This window comes from Vulpes vulpes, chromosome 3 (genome assembly GCF_048418805.1).
Source record: "Vulpes vulpes isolate BD-2025 chromosome 3, VulVul3, whole genome shotgun sequence".
Classification (NCBI taxonomy): Eukaryota; Metazoa; Chordata; class Mammalia; order Carnivora; family Canidae; genus Vulpes; species Vulpes vulpes.
Genome location: NC_132782.1, coordinates 49,344,064 through 49,361,472, shown reverse-complemented (window position 1 = coordinate 49,361,472; position 17,409 = coordinate 49,344,064). Strand labels below are relative to the sequence as shown.

General features: G+C 40.7%; 1 protein-coding gene across 1 annotated transcript in view; it reads right to left on the bottom strand.

Moving 5' to 3' along the window:
- The window catches only part of ATP13A5 (ATPase 13A5), a 104,361-nt gene that overhangs the window by 32,734 nt on the left and 54,218 nt on the right, over positions 1-17,409 (bottom strand). The window contains exons 13-21 of the mRNA XM_026016473.2: positions 16,986-17,047; positions 15,209-15,359; positions 12,325-12,411; positions 11,501-11,657; positions 9,424-9,541; positions 5,936-6,060; positions 4,994-5,154; positions 2,873-2,998; positions 1,696-1,775 (exon numbers count right to left, since the gene is read on the bottom strand). Of these exons, the coding sequence (XP_025872258.2) occupies positions 1,696-1,775; positions 2,873-2,998; positions 4,994-5,154; positions 5,936-6,060; positions 9,424-9,541; positions 11,501-11,657; positions 12,325-12,411; positions 15,209-15,359; positions 16,986-17,047 (1,067 nt within the window). The remainder of the gene's footprint in view (positions 1-1,695; positions 1,776-2,872; positions 2,999-4,993; positions 5,155-5,935; positions 6,061-9,423; positions 9,542-11,500; positions 11,658-12,324; positions 12,412-15,208; positions 15,360-16,985; positions 17,048-17,409) is intronic.

The window sequence follows — 17,409 nt, the reverse complement described above, 5'->3', positions numbered from 1 at the left end:
ATTTTTATAAGTCAAAAATGATCAAATGTAAATAAACTCAAGAGGTTCGACCTAATATTTGGCTATTGTACGTGAAGATCCCCCTGTGGATGTTTCATGTGCTCACGTGCACGTCATGACTATGCACATTTGCTAAAGTGGCTTCCTTTCTTCAGGCTTAAAGCACATGTTTAGTCTTTACATCACACGAAGAATCTTAAATGTGTTAGTGTTCCCTGAATGCAGGCGAGAACTCGGATAGCCTTATGTGCATTGCCAGGGATAAAGGCAGGAGGTGTAAGATGGGGAAATTGAGAAGACAGTTCATTCTGAGGCAACATCTATCTTCCTGAATTGATTTTTCTTTAGGGGAATATAGCTTTTCAAAAGTAAGCATATAAATTGGCAAAATTTCTTAGGCTTTTGAGAAGAGTAAAATTACTTTCCTCGGCCACTATCATATAATGACCATGTAAGTGAAATAGTCATTTTAGACACTAGTTACTAACCCAGCCTCAAGGCATTATGGGATTTGATAGGCAGTTTCTTAAAACTTCCCTAAAAATGCTTTGGCAACAAAAAATAATAGTGAAAGGCAGTCTCCTGGTGTTACCTACTGCTTATCATCAATTATGTGAAGTTTCACCATTCTCCTTTTCTTTTCACTTTCCAGAAATCTATAGTCCAGACATTGTAATGTTCCTAGAAAGCTGTAGGTAGGTCTGGTCTCAAAAACTACTTCATTCTGATGTGACCTGGTCATCTATATTTTTAAGGGATGGAAGGAAGGACTTTTTTTAAAATTTTTATTTATTTATTTATTTTTTAACTTTGGCTTCTATACCAAAACCCCTGCCAGGGCCAGATACAGTGAAAATATCTCTCCACCTCTTTCCTGGAGGACCTGAAATCATTCATATATCTTCTAATGGACTAATCTCAAATAATCCCAGGGGACAACTCACACACTTCTCCATTTTTCCTGTTCTGAACTACACAAGTCCCTATTTTTCTTTTTTTTCTTTTTTTCTTTTTTTTCCTATTTTTCTATTCTCCATGTTCAAGCTGAGAATTTTCATTTAAGTTAGGCTGTACGGGCCTCAGAAGAAATTCTGTCTGGGGTAGGCAGCTTCCAAAATGGCTCTCTGTTACTGCCACCTCTTAGTATTCATAATGTTGTATAAAGCCCTTCCTTGATTGTGGGCTGCACTAGTGACTTGCTTCTCATAAAGAAAATACAGCAAAAGTGATAGGATATCACTTCTGAGATGAGAATATAAAAAATGGTGATACCTCTCTCTCACTTGCTCTTCTTGCTTGCTCACTCTTGTGGAAGCTAGCTACCAGACTGTGAGCTGCCTTATGAAATGAGCTGTGTGGCAAGGAACTGCGGGTGGCTTTTGTCCAACAGCCAATGGAAAACTGGGGCTCTTAGCCCAACCACCCACAAGGAACTAAATCCTGCCAACAACATGAGAGGGAGGCTGGTGGCAGGCTCTCCTCCTGCAGCGCTGAGGGAGCTGCAGTCCTGTAGACACCCCATTGCAGACTTGTGAGAGGCCCCAAGACAGAAGACTCCATTAAGCACACCTGGATTTCTGACCCATAGGAATGAAAAATAATGAATAGTGTTATTCTAAGCTACTAAATTCAGAGGTAATTTGTTACACAGCAACAGACAGTGAATACATTCTCCTTTCATGCAACAATACCTACTTTAATTTCTGAAATTCTTCGACAAGACTAGATTTCTGTGCAGGTGACATTCTTGCAAAAATGGTTCCATTCACCAGAATCTAAAGAGAACAACAACTATTGCAATAATATCAGGATGAAGAACACCTCTTAAATAAAAGAACAGCCCTGAAAATCATTCCTGGCCATCGTTTGAATACAGCCTTGGGCGGTGTGTCATTAGCCCAAATGTCAGGACAAGGAGAAAGGGGACTCAACGCTTTACTCTTCAACTTTCACTTTCATCCCCCATCACAACTTTATGACTTCCTTCCAGGCCATCTTTCTGACATGGGATAACCTTGAGTTAATAACTGGAAAGTGGTAGAGAATATGGGACAAAAATGCTTGAGGAAATAAAGTTCTTTTTACTAAACACCATCTCTACAATTGTAGCATAGGTAGAGGAAAAGCAATAGATGAGGAGTAGAGAACAAAGTTCTATTCTCAGCCCTGGTCCAAGTAGGTGGGGCAAACCTTCAACAAGGGACCTAACCTCTCTGAGTCTCAGCTGCCCCATCTCCTCAAGGAGGAACTGCACTAACAACTTTCTAGGAGCCTCTGGGGTCTAGATTCAATGGTCCTTGACTGGTAAGGCGAATTTTCAAGAAACTGCTAACAGATGGTTGCTGCCCTCAGCTTGTGCTCCACTTATCTCCTTCACACTGACAGTACAACCCTGCACAGCACTATTTTTAAATAGACACACAGAGGACAAGATAACAAATGGTTTTGAAAATAAACCATGGGGCCTTTGTTTCCTGCTGCTGTAACTTAAGAATCCTGACAGGAAGGGGAATAGTGCTCAACCTGGCATGAGTTGGTGGCTTTCAGAGAGAGACGTTGACCCACAAAGTAGGTAGCTCATTTGGAACTATTTGGGGTGCTCCTTGCTGAGGAGGAAGAAATGGAGGGAGACTGAGATCGGGCTGGCTACGGGGGTGAAGAGCTGTACCAGAGCTTAGATTCTGGAGAGGGGGTCAGGTACCTGTGCAGGACCAGGTTGGGCTGGGCAACTTCTGAAGGAGCAGTGCCCCCTTGGGGATGTTTACTCCCCAAATCTGAGACAACTTCACTGATCATCGCCTTCACTACGCTCTTCTTTTTTGCCTCACTAATTTGAGAGCAAAACAAAACATTTCATTTCACCAGTACTTACTTTTGGAAGCAAGCTGTTGAAATGCTGAAATATCACTTGGTATGATTTCCCACTCATTGCAAAATGGTAACAGCTCCCTCTTGTTCCATCAGGCACTGAACTGTTCCCAATGTTAAGGTAGGTTTCCTAAATTCAAAAGGGCATGGTTTCCACATGGGTTCTTAAGGAATGTCTCTGCTTTCCTATGTTTTATGGAAGGAAGTGTGTTCAAGTTACATAACAGGGAGAGGGCCAGCAAATGCATAATGTGTAATTTGTCCATGGAACTTAGACTCAGATGAAGGAAACACTCAAAATGTCCTCCCCAAATTATATGAACATATAAGATGTTGACAACATAATGCTCAGGATCCTGTCTTAGGAGATAATACAGTGATGTATGTCTACTAAGGAAATGTTCCAAGGAAGATTAGATAACATCTGTCTCTCCTCTTTCTTCTCCTCTTCATGCAGGTGTTTATTTCCTAAGATCTTTTACCATTCATTCATCATACATCATGCCCCAATTTCTTCCCTTTAAAATAGGCAGAATCCTTCTTTCGGGCCTACTCCTTATAGTACTTGCCTTGTCCCCACCTCAACAGGTGACACGTTCCCTCATGGTTCCCAGTTCCTCCTGCATACCCTATGTTCCATTGCACCAGTTCAACTCCTTTGCTGAAACCCTTTCGGTCCTGCCCTCCACCCATCAATGTGTCCCATCACTGCATTCTAGACCCACTTGGCTCAGCCCAAAGAGATAGCACCCATCATGTTGATAGCTGATCATGTTTTTCATGCAACATTTCTCAGAGTTCCTTACATTAGTCTAGGACTCTGAGTACAAATAGTATAGAAGGCAAGAACATTTTTTTCACTAGAGAGATCCATTTTAGGGAAAGCATTGTGTTGGGAAGAAAAATATTTTGATGTGGGAGGCTAGGTGATACATCCTTCCCTTTGCAACCCCCATTGCAAAATAGCCAACAAAAGGTATGCTTAAAGCATTCCATAGGAGGTAAGGACAGAGCTCCTTTTGCTTTCACCAGACAGTTAGAGAAGGAAAGTGTGGTGGGAGGGAGGCAGAGAAGAGGAGAAAGCCTGAGACTGTAATGTGACAGTAACACCCAAAACTTCAGTAAAGGTATTAAACTGGTGAATGGGTAATGAGAGTGGACTGTTTGTTAAAAATTAGTGAAGACCTGAGCTTTATCATACAGCGTAATTGAGGCAACATGCATTGATGCAGAAGCAAGTGAGTTTGCAAGGAAATAAGCACCAGAAATCTCTCTGGTGATTTCAGAGAGAACATAGAGAGCTTTCATCTTCATAGCCAATGCAACGGGGTTGAGCCAAGTAGTGACTTTGGTTGAGCCAAAGTCACTCTGTACAGTTGTGCAGTTTGTATACTGAACAAGGTCTACTCTACACTTAATAAGCCAAAGGGCTATCAGCCTGGAGGAAGGGAAATTTTATGACTTATCGCCTGAAAGACCACCTCCTTGAATTCACACATAGGCAGAATTTCACATTTAGTGATGGGATGTCAGGCTGCAACCCATTTTCTTCACAAAAGCACAGGAAGTTTGCTATGTAGAGAAGCCTGAAACCTCTTAACCTCATGTCATGGACACAGCGCAATCTTAATGCCCATGGATCTGGGTGCCATCAGATAGACTTAAATTTGATTTCCTGCTCTGCGACTTGCCAGTTGTGTGTGTTGGGCAAGCTTACTTTGCTGGGCCTCAGTTCTCTCATTTGCAAAATGAACAATTTGTCAGCTGTATAGCCTAACTGGAAAAATCAAATGGGAAATATGGATGTAAATCATTGGTTCTCAACAATGACTGCACATCAGAACCTCGGGGAGGAAGGGCTGATGCCAGCTCCCAACCCAGAGATTTGGATTTAATCAATAAAACCTTGGCACTGGAAGCTTGAAACCTCTTCCAGGTGATTTCTTTGTGCAGCCAGGGCTGAGAAGTGCTGGTAGAAACACTAAATGCTTTTCAAACTGCAGAACTCTGGACAGCTGTGAGGGGATTTGACTGTGGTGCCTTCCAATGCCAAGAGAAGGCTGCTGAGGCCAGGGCTGTGTGTCATCAGTCCAGGCCACTGAGGATCCTTCTAACATTTGCTCACATTCCTCCCCAATCCGTTCTCTTGGTTCTCGATCAGCTGCCAAGTCACAGAGGCAGGAACAAAATCTTCTGGTTCATTGGCTTCAACAAGGATCACTTGGCTTCCTCTAGGAATCATTTCAGAATTCTTTGCCACAGTGATGGCTGTTTGAAGGTTGTCACCTAGATGACAAAGAGAGTCAGCTTGCTTTCTGTATAAATCTCTTGGCAGCCAGAATTGAGCCCTGCTTCCTCTGAGTGGCTATACCACATTGTTGGTGCTCTTTGAGGGGGCATTTCCCTCTTTCTGCCCTATTTTATTACCATTTGGCAGCACCTCTTGCCCAAGCCTATCTGTCCCTAGTGATCAAAAACTATGTCTGTAGCTCCCTCCCACAATAGCATCATGTCCTGAACATTGCATATTTACAAAACAGGCACAAATGAATAAAGACATGGTTAAGCACTTAGTGGTGAAGGTAAAATGATGGTTCTCTGATAGCATGGAACCATCCTGGGGATGTGGATTGCAGTCAACAGAGAATAGAACACTGAAAGCTGAGCCATGCTTGGATTGGATCGGCACATGCCATGCCTGCCCACAGCCCTAGAGGACAGTCTAGCAGAGTCTGAACAGTCTGTGCACAGAAGTCTCACTGAGGCTTCTGATGAGCACATATTTACTCTTGTGTTTAAACATTTACTGTGAGCCTACTAGCACTGTGCTAAGCCTGGGTAGGGAGAGGGCGGCATTAGACATAGACAATGAAGCATGATCTCCGCCCCCAAAGCTCATGGACATGTGAAGGCTGATGCACATATGCCTGGTAATGGGAACCCAAGGTAACAGATGACAGTTACGGATTTTTCCTTCTACCTCAGCCACATGAACCCATGCAGCTCATATGGTCTTTTTCTGAGGCTTGAGATACATTAAATATATCAGGCCTCAAGAAACACACACCAGTAATCATCACCATCCTGATGTGGGCTTCACTCAGTTCCTTCAAGACTGGTTTGGTTTCCTTTTTCAAGCGATTCTCCATTATGAGAAGTCCCAGAAATGTCAACTCTGACTCCACCTTCTCTCTTTGGATTCAGAAAAAAATCAGTATTAAAGCTTATTAAAGTCTTGACAGTTGAACTTTATTTCTTCCTCCTAAAACTATTTCTAAGTTTTATCAATGTAATACATGCATATGTTTTCAAAATCAAAAAGAACCCAAAACCTTATGATAAAAACCCATAGTCCTTCTCTCCATACCCCTCCACCCCTTCTCCTTCCCAGAGGCAACCACTTCTATGTCTTTTAGCAACTTCTCCCAGTTTCAACACCATTTTTAAAGAAATGTACTTATCTACCAACTCTTCTGTTGGTTTTTTAGACTTTTGTTAATTGTATTATTATTTTTTCAAAGACTTTTTTTTTTACCTTATAATCATTTTAGTTAGACATTGATTAAGTATGCACTGCATACGGGATACTATGATGATAGTTGCATATAGAATCACTCATTTCCACCTCCATCTGTAATCTCCAAAAAATACAGGACATCAGCCAAGCATTTGAAAAGTTTTCAGAATTTAAAATTGGAAGCTCGAAGTCTAATTGGGTTACATTCATTATGTGGGGCCTCTCTTCTGGAATAAATCTCAGGTGACTTTTTAAATAGTAAACATGAGGGCCAAGATCTCTTTCTTAATCTCACATTTTTCCTTTTTCTGTCCAGAGAGGAGTTAAGATTGCAGGAAGAGAGGGAGATCTAGGGATCTAACCTTGATGCATATGGTCAGTCAACCCTGATGTTGGGTCCCATCACCACCTCCACCTTCCATAGTATGTGACAGAGCTAAGCCTCAGTCTCTCGGGTTCCATGGGGTGAAGCAACTTCTGTCTTCTGCTATCTCTCTCTCTGACATGGTGTAGACTATGCTTCTTCCACCTGCTGATTTAGCTGCCACTCCCTCCACCTACTTTACATCTTACAGAAATGTATAGAAATCTCTCATCTGCACTTATCACTTGTCTTGTTTTCTTTGATATTGTTTCTTTTCTATCATGTTGGTAGGACTTGGGAAGGAGAGGAAATAAACATGTGGTCAGTAAACCTTCTTTAAGAGAAAGGTCAGGGTTGGATTTCCTGATGAAAGATATAACTCAAACATAGATGGGAACCTGGTGAAGAAACTTCTCTCTGGAGTAGAGAACAAGTTACTACATCTTCATTCAAAAGTCCATTCATCAAATAACTAGTCTGTTTTAGACCTTATTGTAGGCACTTTGGTGAATACTCAGATAATTAGATATGAATCTTGCCTTAGTAATCTCAGAGAATATTACAAAAGAAGATCTACCTAATACAGAATGTGTTAAATTCCCATCATTTATCTTCGTGACTTTCTATTATAAATTGGATTAATATTTTCTAATGAGCTAGAACTAAAAGAAAGATCCAGAAACCTTCCCACCAATTGATTCTGTTTTTGGTCTCTATTTTACAACTCTTCCTCTCTTTCACCAATTCAGGCACTTAAGCCTCTTGCTACTCTGCAACATTCTCAGCAAAATTCTGTGCTCACTATTCCTATTGCCTGCAATGTTCTTCCTCTGCATACCCATATGCTTTGCTCCCTTACTTTACACATATTTCTGTTCAAATGTCACTTTCCAGAGGACTCTCTGATCACCTCATGTAAAAGGGCATTATTATCTATCTTCCCAATTTAGGAATAAGCTTCTGAGGGCAAAGATTTTATTTTATTCGCTTCTGAATCTTCAGTGTCTTGAAGAGCATCTCACAGAGTCAAGCTCAATAGAAATTTGCTAAACCAACAAAATGGAGAATTTTGATAAAGTATTTCTTCTATTTTCTAGTTTGGGATGTTTATTTTCTAAAAAAAAATTAAACTCTTCTATTTCCCTTTTATGATACCAGTTTTTAAGAAGTTTTTGATTTTCCTGATTGGGAAGCTTTGCTAAATATAATTTGATTCTAATAAAACTCAAAGTGTTTTCCTTTTCTCTGCTTGAAAACAGTAACTAATTTTTAAGAAGCATAATAGGCTCCTGCTACTCTCTAAGAAAATCTGAGATGGTTGGAAATCTAACACATCACTTTATTTTGTTATATTTATAATAATGTCTAGTAAATTTTTAAGAAAGATTTTATTTATTTATTCATGAGAGACACACACACACACACACACAGAGGCAGAAGCAGGCTTCCCTGTAGAGAGCCTGATGTGGCACTCGATCCCAGGACTCTGGGATCACAACCTGAACCAAAGGCAGACGCTCAACTGCTGAGCCACCCAGGTGCCTACTAGAGACTTTTAAATGAGAACATCACAGCTGCACTACTATGTGGCAGCAGGTTGGTGGCTATCCTCCTTGTCTAGCTACATAAATTTTTTCTTCACACATATACCTGGCTTTTGTTACTAGATTTTTGTCTTGAAAAATTACAAAATCCTATGTGTTATGCGTCTTCATGCTTGCTCAAGAATAGCTAACACCTTGAATGTTAAATCTGAGAGTGCCATTCATCTATTTCAAAATGAGCTTTGTGATTCTATTTAGAAGATTAAAATTTCATGGCTGAAAGCGTCCTTAAAGACCATCCAATCCTATACTTTAGAGATGAGGGAAATAGAACAGTGTAAGGAAGGGACAATGATTCCACTAGAGCAGATGGGCAGAGGTTGTAAATAGTTACACTGAGCCAAGGATATCCACATCTTATGCAAAGGTGCTAATTGTGTGTAAGTGAAGGTCTCTATCAGTGACACAAAATCAAAGATAATAATGCATAGACAACTTGTTATTCAATGCTCCACAGTATCTCACTACTCTTTTGTCTTAGACAATTCAAAAATAACCTTTAAAAACTGAGAAACATTAAAAGAAACAAGAATTCACAGATCATCCTCTACTAAGGACAATTTATACCCTTAATATAATTAAGAATACTGAGTTCTATTTTGTGTAACTCAGCCTGCACTCACTACCTCTCCAGATCTGAGGAAGGTTACTATTGAGCGCTGAAAGAAGCAATCTGAAGGATGCTGGAGGTCTGTCACATCGCCCATTGTATCCTTCTTTTAACCTCTTTGTATGTGCGAACCCCTAGACAGTCAGCCACATAATGTGGTTGAAGGAATGTTGATTATTTTTGATGGGATGATGGAATGCAGGGCAGAGATAGCTCACTGACATCTGGGAGTCAGGAAATCTGCACTGCCATCCTTGTTCTATCACCAACGATCATTGTGACCTGAGCAAGTCTTCCCCAGTGTGGTTTACAGTTGTCCATCTCCAAATTGGGAGATTGGATGAGACGAGTCTTCATCTCCAGGAGGCTTCTTGTGATTTGAACTGTCCTGTCCATCTCCAGTATTCATTTACTTGATGCACACATAACCTGCCTTAGTGCTGATTTCTGAGTTCCTTACCGGGCTAAATTCTGTACTTCTGAAAGCTTCTCTATCTTCAAGGCTTTATGGGCAAGGGCAATGACACGGAAACCTTGTATTGTATAACTCCTCAGTTTCTGTGGAAAATCCTTTGGCACTGTCAGGTGAGAGGAAAGAGGTAAAGGTAAGGTCATATTGAAGGCTGCCTAGCTCCTAAGCTAGACTCTGGGATCCCTACACTGTACCTTATTTTAAAACTCCAAAAATACTTTGATAGAAAAACTATAGCTCCATCTAAAAGACACAAACAACTTCATCAGTGTGCTTTTATTATTCTGACAGAAATAAATGCCAGAGATGCACTGGCATCAACTGGGTGTCAAATCCACTGGCTGGGTTTAATAAGGACTGGCCTTAGGACTGTGTCTACATGGATAAAATGAGGAAAACAGCTGATCCTCTAGATCAGGAGTCAGCATACTACAGGCCAAATCTGGACAATTGCGTGTTTTTGTAAATAAAGTTTTATTGAAATGCAGCCATGCCCATTTGTTTACCATCTATGGCTGCTTTGGGATCACAATGGCAAGGTTGAGCACTTGAGACAGATACCATGGTGGCCTGTAAAACTTAAAATATTTTCTACCTGGTTCTTTGCAGAGAAGCTTGCCAATCCCTGCTTTAGATGATAGATGATACAATGCCAACATTTGTGTATTTTGGCATAGTGGTCATAAGTAATATTAAAATATTTATAAAATCTTTATGGTTTGTAGAATGCCTATAAGGGTATTAAAAGGAAGCACGGCATAATGGAAGTATATAGTGGCTTAGGTAGCAAAACACCTGATTTTTAGCCTCTATTCTACTACCAACTTGATTTCTTGGGCTTATTAGGTCTGTCTTCCATACCTCAATAGAATGAGAAAGAGAAGAACTCTGTGTCCCCATTCCACTCAGACTTTCTGTAATTCTAAAATGTTCCAGGAGGTGGGGATCAAGGAAGCTCCTAGCTCTCTATTAAATACCAGGGCGGAAATCACTGCAGTCATTATTAGCATATGTCAAAGATCTGAGGTAAGGACAATAAGAATTGGAAGTGCTACCACAAGGATGAGAGGTGAGAAGTGGCAGGCCCATATCTTTACAATAGAGCAGGAGCAATAGTCACCCGTTGAAATACCAAGAAGATACTCACTTGTATCTGTGAGGCTGAAAAAAAATTAAACAGGAAAATATAGGCCATCAGTCTGTGAAGGATAGAGTGATAGAGGTAATGGGAGTTCTGAGAATGATCAAAGTCAGAAAAAAAGGGGCCGATTCTAAGGTAAAAATGGCTCTAAGTAGAGGAAGAAGTTAAAGCAATCATTTGCCAAATCTAGAATTGTGTGCACAAGTTGATGGCTATCAGCAATCATAAGAAGAATATAGATGAAAATCAGGAGAAAAAGACCAATTTTATCCAAATGAACTCATTTGAATGCAACAATATTCTTACAAATCTGGGCTGCTGCTTAGAGGGTGCATATGTTTATAAGACTAAGAAACAATACAAATCAGCTCAAAATCTGGCCCAGAAAGATGAAATTGCTGTGAAAATGATCAATTACATTGCTCTAATAAAGTCTAATTTACTCTAATCACTTTTTTTCTAAAAGATTTATCTTGTCTATATTCTCTCTCCATTGCTCTGCATGCACAAAGCTTTTTAGGTGGTGCCAGCCCCCAGAGGTGACGGGCGGAGCGCCCCAGCTGCTGGATGAGTGCAGGGTCCAGACCTGTCCCATTGGTTCCCAGTGCATACTCTTCATTCTTGCCCTTCCCGGTGACCCTTACATAGCTTCCTGTTCTGGCTCCTGATGTTTGCTTCACATCTCCTTCCCGGAGACCCCATTGTGGTTCGACTTTTCTGGATGGACCAAAGTCAGATATTTACTCTCTGCCTTTCTACCTTGAAATTCCCACTTCCACCCTATCAGATCTACTGGGCCCATTTCTCACTCACTGAGAAATCAATCATGTCCACATTCATTGATTTAGACTCGTGTGCTTTGTATATTTGGGCTTCTAAAATATTTAAGCTCCTGAAAGAGAACAGGGTCAACTAAATTAGTACCAGTTTCAGACTTGCAGAACTTGGCCAGCATCTCCGGGGCACCCTTCACGTAGACATGGAAGTGATCCTCCCCTGCCAGCTGAGCGACCACAGACATCCTCTGCAGGCTTGAGGAAAACGGAAACTGGCGCAAGATGGCTATGGCTTCTACAGGACTCTGCGAGAGCACCAAGAAAGGGGGGGCTTAAGGTGCTTGTGAGTGAGACTTACCAGGTGCATACCAAAAAACAGGGTTTGCTCTGCAACAAACCCAGGGAGATCATGAAGTGGTGTATGTCACAATATTGATATTTTTCTGCCCAACTCTAAGGCGATTCCTTTAACAGGTCATTCAGTCTGCAAAGCCATTCCCCATGGCTGCTTGGAGAAAGCCTAATTATCTTCCAGGCAGAGTTCACAGGTCACTCTCTCTGTGGTGCTCCTCTTTCCCACCTCTGGACTCCTGCAGCTTTTTCTTCAGCCTTTATTATAGCACTTGGCACATTGTCTTGCACTTATTTGCACCTATATGGATTTTTCTACCCACCCATGTAATCCTCCCACACAGAGCCCAGCATGTCTAGCTCTGAAATCACACTATCCTTTAGCACCTCCTAGTATAGTGATCTAACATACTTAGGCACTCCATGAGTGTTTGTTGAATAAATTAAAGGACAGACTCATGAATAAATTAAAGGATAGATTCAGGAATGAAGGAATGAGCAAACCTATGGACACTGTTAGGGTAAGGCAAAATAATAGGAATTTAAAAATCTGTGAAAGTCAGGGGAGATTTACCAGTTTCAAGGAGAAAGAGCCATCTGATTTAAAAAAGCAAATCATACCCAACTGGCTTTTGGTCCTGGTTTTATTACGGTGTTTGAATCTAACATCCCAAATTTGCAGTAGTCTGCACTGCAATCTTCCATTATCTGTTTTAAAATGAAAACATCCATAAGATTCCTTAGAGAAAAATAATAAGGAAGAAATACCTCTCATTTGCATAGCTCTCAGAATCTCTTCAAAGCCCCTTTCACATATTTTCTCTTCTAGACCTTTATCCGAATACCATCATTGTCAAATTTCTATTATGTGGATTTATATTAAGGACCTTATTGTAGAATGTCAAAAAGTCAGAAATATTGTGACTACAATTTAAATAGTAATTGGTGGAAGAAATGCTAGTAACAGGTCAATGGCTCTTCTTGAATGGTGTTGTCTAGTAACTGGAGGTGAGTTTAAGTAGAGATCTACTCTCCAATATAGCTGAGCACATTAGCCCTCAGGTGAGTTAGGATTGGGTCTTGAGATAAACATGGAATTATTTCTTATTCTATATCTATGTTACTATACCTAATTGGTTAGCTACAGAATCAGCAAGTTAGCTGCTAGCAAATTAGAAAGCATATCTGAAAATGGTTTGTATTCCTTGGATGTTACAACAGTATAAATTATATATCTGAGAAACCAATATTAACAGAAAACATGGGAAAGGCCATCAGATATGCAAATCAGAAAATAGGAGGCAACATTTGGCTTCTGCTCTTATCAGTTACTTGTTTATAACCTTGGGGACATTACTCCATTTCTCCAGATCTCAAATTTCTTCTGAAAAATATTCCTTTTTTTTTTTTTTTAATATTCTAATATAACTTCTATCGCTAAAACCCTTAGAGTCTACAAGGGCATTCCCCCCGCCCCCCTTATGTTTCATGAAAGGCGACTAAAACCAAAGGATATTTAACTGGAGACTTTTTCACCCAGCTTTACTTTTTTTTTTAAAGATTTTATTTATTTATTCATAGAGATACACACACAGAGAGAGAGAGAGAGAGAGAGAGAGAGAGGCAGAGACACAGGCAGAGGGAGAAGCAGGCTCCGTGCAGGAGGCCTGATGTGGGGACTCGATCCCGGGTCTCCAGGATCATATCCTGGGCTGCAGGCAGCCCTAAACTGCTGGGCCACCGGGCTGCCCCTTCACCTAGCTTTAAACTCAGTGAATCATCTTGCACTTTCATGCTTTGTTTGGGGTGGATACCACTGTTCTTAAAGACAGTCCTTACAGAGCTAATACAAGATTTATGTTCTTATGCAAGACCCCAACTTGTACATTATTTGTACAAATAGAAGAAACTCCACCCCCCACCTCCCTACCCCCAATGGAGAAGAGGCACTGTCAGAACCAGGATCAAAGTCACATATAGTAATAATTACTCTAAGCAGCTCATCATTATGTCAACATTAATGATGCTAGTAAGGACATTGTTTGTAATGATTATGCTGATTCCTCTCCATTAAGATGCAGGAAAGTGATTACTGCTTTGTCTTTATGTCAGAAATTTCTCCACAGCAAATGCTAGAATTTTCACTTACTGATATCAGAAATTTCCCTGTTTACAGGACTCCTCTTTCATTACTTTGGCTTCTAGAAAACTACAACTTTGCCACTATACATCTTTAAATTAGCCTTTTTGTGAGATGTATTTCATGTCCCTGCAATCATTTGTTTTCCTCTCTTTACCATTCTGTTTAAATGTTGTCCTGCAGTTGATATATCATTGTCAGTAGCTTTAAAACGTGTGTGTGTGAGTGTGTGTGTGTTTTTTTGAGAGCAGAATAATGTAATGAATTAAATAGTTAGTGAATGAATGAGTCGACTCCCCCCACTTATTGGGCACTTTATAATGCAAGCAGGCCCTGTAGGCTCATAGGTTCAATGCTTACCACAAGTTTGTATATGAGGTATCATTATCACAAATGCACACACGAGGTAATAGACTCAGAGTCCTGGTTCTGGATTTGGGGTCACACAGCTAGAAAGTGGTGGAGTCGAGAGGTCCGCCACCATGTCATGACAGCAACCAGGAATGTTTTATAGTCTCAACTCTTCTAATATCACTAGGCACTCTTCATTCTCAACTCAGAAAACTAAACCAATTGGACTGGGGGACTTCAGTTTGGTGTCTAGACCTGTACTGTCTAGTACAGTAGCTATCAGCTACTTGTGGCCATTTACGTTTAAATTAGTTAATGTGAACAAAATTGAAAATTTTTCAATTTTCGGTTGCATAGCCACATTTCAAGTAGTTGATAGCTACATGTGACTAGTGGCTGTTATGCTGCATGGCACTGCTTTAGACTCTTGTTTCTCTGAGGGTGTTACAGGGGTTACTTGTACCATGTTTTGGCCTGTCTAGGTTTTTTGGTCGAGTAGGTTTGGTAATTGCTACATATCATACCCCTTCTTGAATATTCACAGTGTATCACAGTATATATATAAAAAAATCCTATAGGGACGCCTGGTGGCTCAGTGGTTGAGTGCCTCCCTTTGGCCCAGGGCTTGATCCTGGAGTCTCGGGATCGAGTCCCACATTGGGATCCCTGCATGGAGCCTGCTTCTCCCTCTGCCTGTGTCTCTGCCTCTCTCTGTGTCTCTCATGAATAAATCAATAAAATCTTTAAAAAAAAGAAATCCTACAGTTAAATCAATTTTACTGTCTTAAAACAGCAGTTCTCAAAATTATTTGATCATGGAACCCTATTTCATGTTGCACTCATTGATAGAGTTTTTTGAAGCAGAGGTTGGGAAATTCAGGTAGAGTCAGGCATTCATTCACATAGTGTTATAAATCTCTGGGTTTCAACCAAAGTTAGAAAAAGTTTACCAGTCCCAGTAATGATTTATTTAAGTTTTTCTCATTGAGTCAAACCAAAAAGCTGTTGCCTTACCCAGGCAGTGCCCTCAAACATTTTGAGGTCCAGTGGGTCTCCCTGGATGGTCCCATTGAGAAGGATCAGAGAGTGGCAACTGGCCATGGCAGCACACAGAGGGCCCCACGGCAAATCTTTGCCTGAGGCAAAGCTATGGACTTCCTGAAAACTGGTATAGAAGATGATTAATAAGTGAGGGTTTTCGACGAAATCATTTCACACATTCTGAAACCTTACCAACATAGAGTTTCAATAATACTTAACCCTTATGTTCAAATCCTTCCAGAGCTCCTCATACCCTATATAATAAAGTTGGAGTGCTTGGATATAAGCACAGAGACCTCTGTCAGATTACTTGCAGCCAGCGTCTACATAGTAGGTAGAAGGCTCTGACTGACACCTGCAAGCTCTGCAGAGTGGGCTCTAGAAACCACACCCCCTTGCAAGAAGTCTCTGGGCCAGTGTAGTAGTGGAGTTAGAAAGGAAGACTGCCTGCTGGTTTCTTATCCCTTCAAGTAAAAGCACACCTAGACTCTGAAATACTCCTCATGACTCAGCCCTTTGCCTTATTCGCTGAAACCCCTAGCATGTATATCCAACATCTGAAGCCCATTTTCCTCTATGACAGTAGACTGACTGGGTTTACTTTCCTCTCCTCCCATCTTACAGCCAAATAGTAATTGTGTCCAGTTGTTTCTACACACTTAAAGCTTACTTAGGGGAAGGGAAGGAAAAGAGAGGTGAAAACTGCAAACATTCTATTCCCTTTTCACTGATCTGGCCAATAGAGGACAACACAGTGCCTGTCCGGACAAAAGCCTGGCCTGACCGTCTGAGCAACCAGGAGCTGAACCACCATGAGTAGGGTTGAACCCAAGTGTCTTCTGCAATGCCACACTGCCTGTCTGATGTTATCATGTGCCAGGATTGTGTTTGGTCCCATCACTGTTTTGGGGAGTCCCTGCATGAATCCTTCAATGACAGAGCTTCAATCACTGTTAGGAGTATCCAGAGTTTAAGAGCCAAGACATTTGCACTTGGATGGAGAAGGCATACCTCAGTCCTGCAGTGAAGGGAGCTAAGGCTCTTCTGTCTTTAGCTGCATTCTGGGGTTGTAACTGTGATCGCCTTCTCCCCTCCCATGGCCAGATTTTAGCCCATATCTATAAAAATTCTAGCCACACATGCTTCAAGATTCTATCTCAAATGGTATCTCTGTCAGGTGGTTCTCCTCATTCCATTCATTTTCAAAATTAATTTGTACATTTTATCTACTATGTTATTCTAAAATTCAGGACTGTGTGTTATATCAAGCTATCACTACTGTTTCTTCTCTATTCTGATATGTGTGCTTTAATCATAGCCCTTTCCACAGCTCATATTGTACATAGAAGGTAGGTGGGTTTGTGCCCTTTTTTTCACATGAGATATGAGCTCCATGAGGGAGGGGATGGAGCTTTTCCTTTTTGGACACCCCCCACCCCCATCCCACTAGTCCCCAGTGAGTCCTTGCACTTTTTAATTAAGCAGGGTTCTTATTTCACTCTTTGCTCTTTTATTTTATTCATTCAGCTCCCTACTCATCCAGCTCATTTTATTTTTCATGTGGAGTTTGAAGGCCTACTTTCCCTGTCTGATTCTGAACTTAGAACTCATTTAATAAGTTAGAATAACTGGAAACTAGTTCTAGTAAATTATCATATATATTTTATGTGACATTCATCCCTCAGATGGATCTGAGTAATACCAAAGTAGCCACACCAATCCCACATTCCATCTTTACCAAAGTGCCTACCAGTTGTCAGCAGTTGGGACCACCCCCCAGAGGTCCAGCCCATCTTCTGTAAGAGTGCCAGTCTGGAAGAAATTAGAATTAGTGTTAACATATTATTTAGTTCTTTTAATTACAGCATGATTTAAACAAAACAAGCTCCCAAGAAATTAAAGTATATCTAGTTGTCCATAGCCCTTGTTTGTAAGCATCAAACTTTAAATCAGAGAAGGGTACCTGAAGGAAAGATTCAGCAAGTGACAAATGATTCCCCAAAAGCCTATGTTGATAATTAAATGACTCTAGATACTAGTCATTACAATTAAATGCTAGTGTTTTGTTTTTGTATGTTTATTGTTGCACTTGCTGTTGTTAAACGAGAGGCATTCAGTGAATGGAAATCCAATAAGAACCAGTGTGAATTTGACTTTTCAGTTGGCACCTGCAG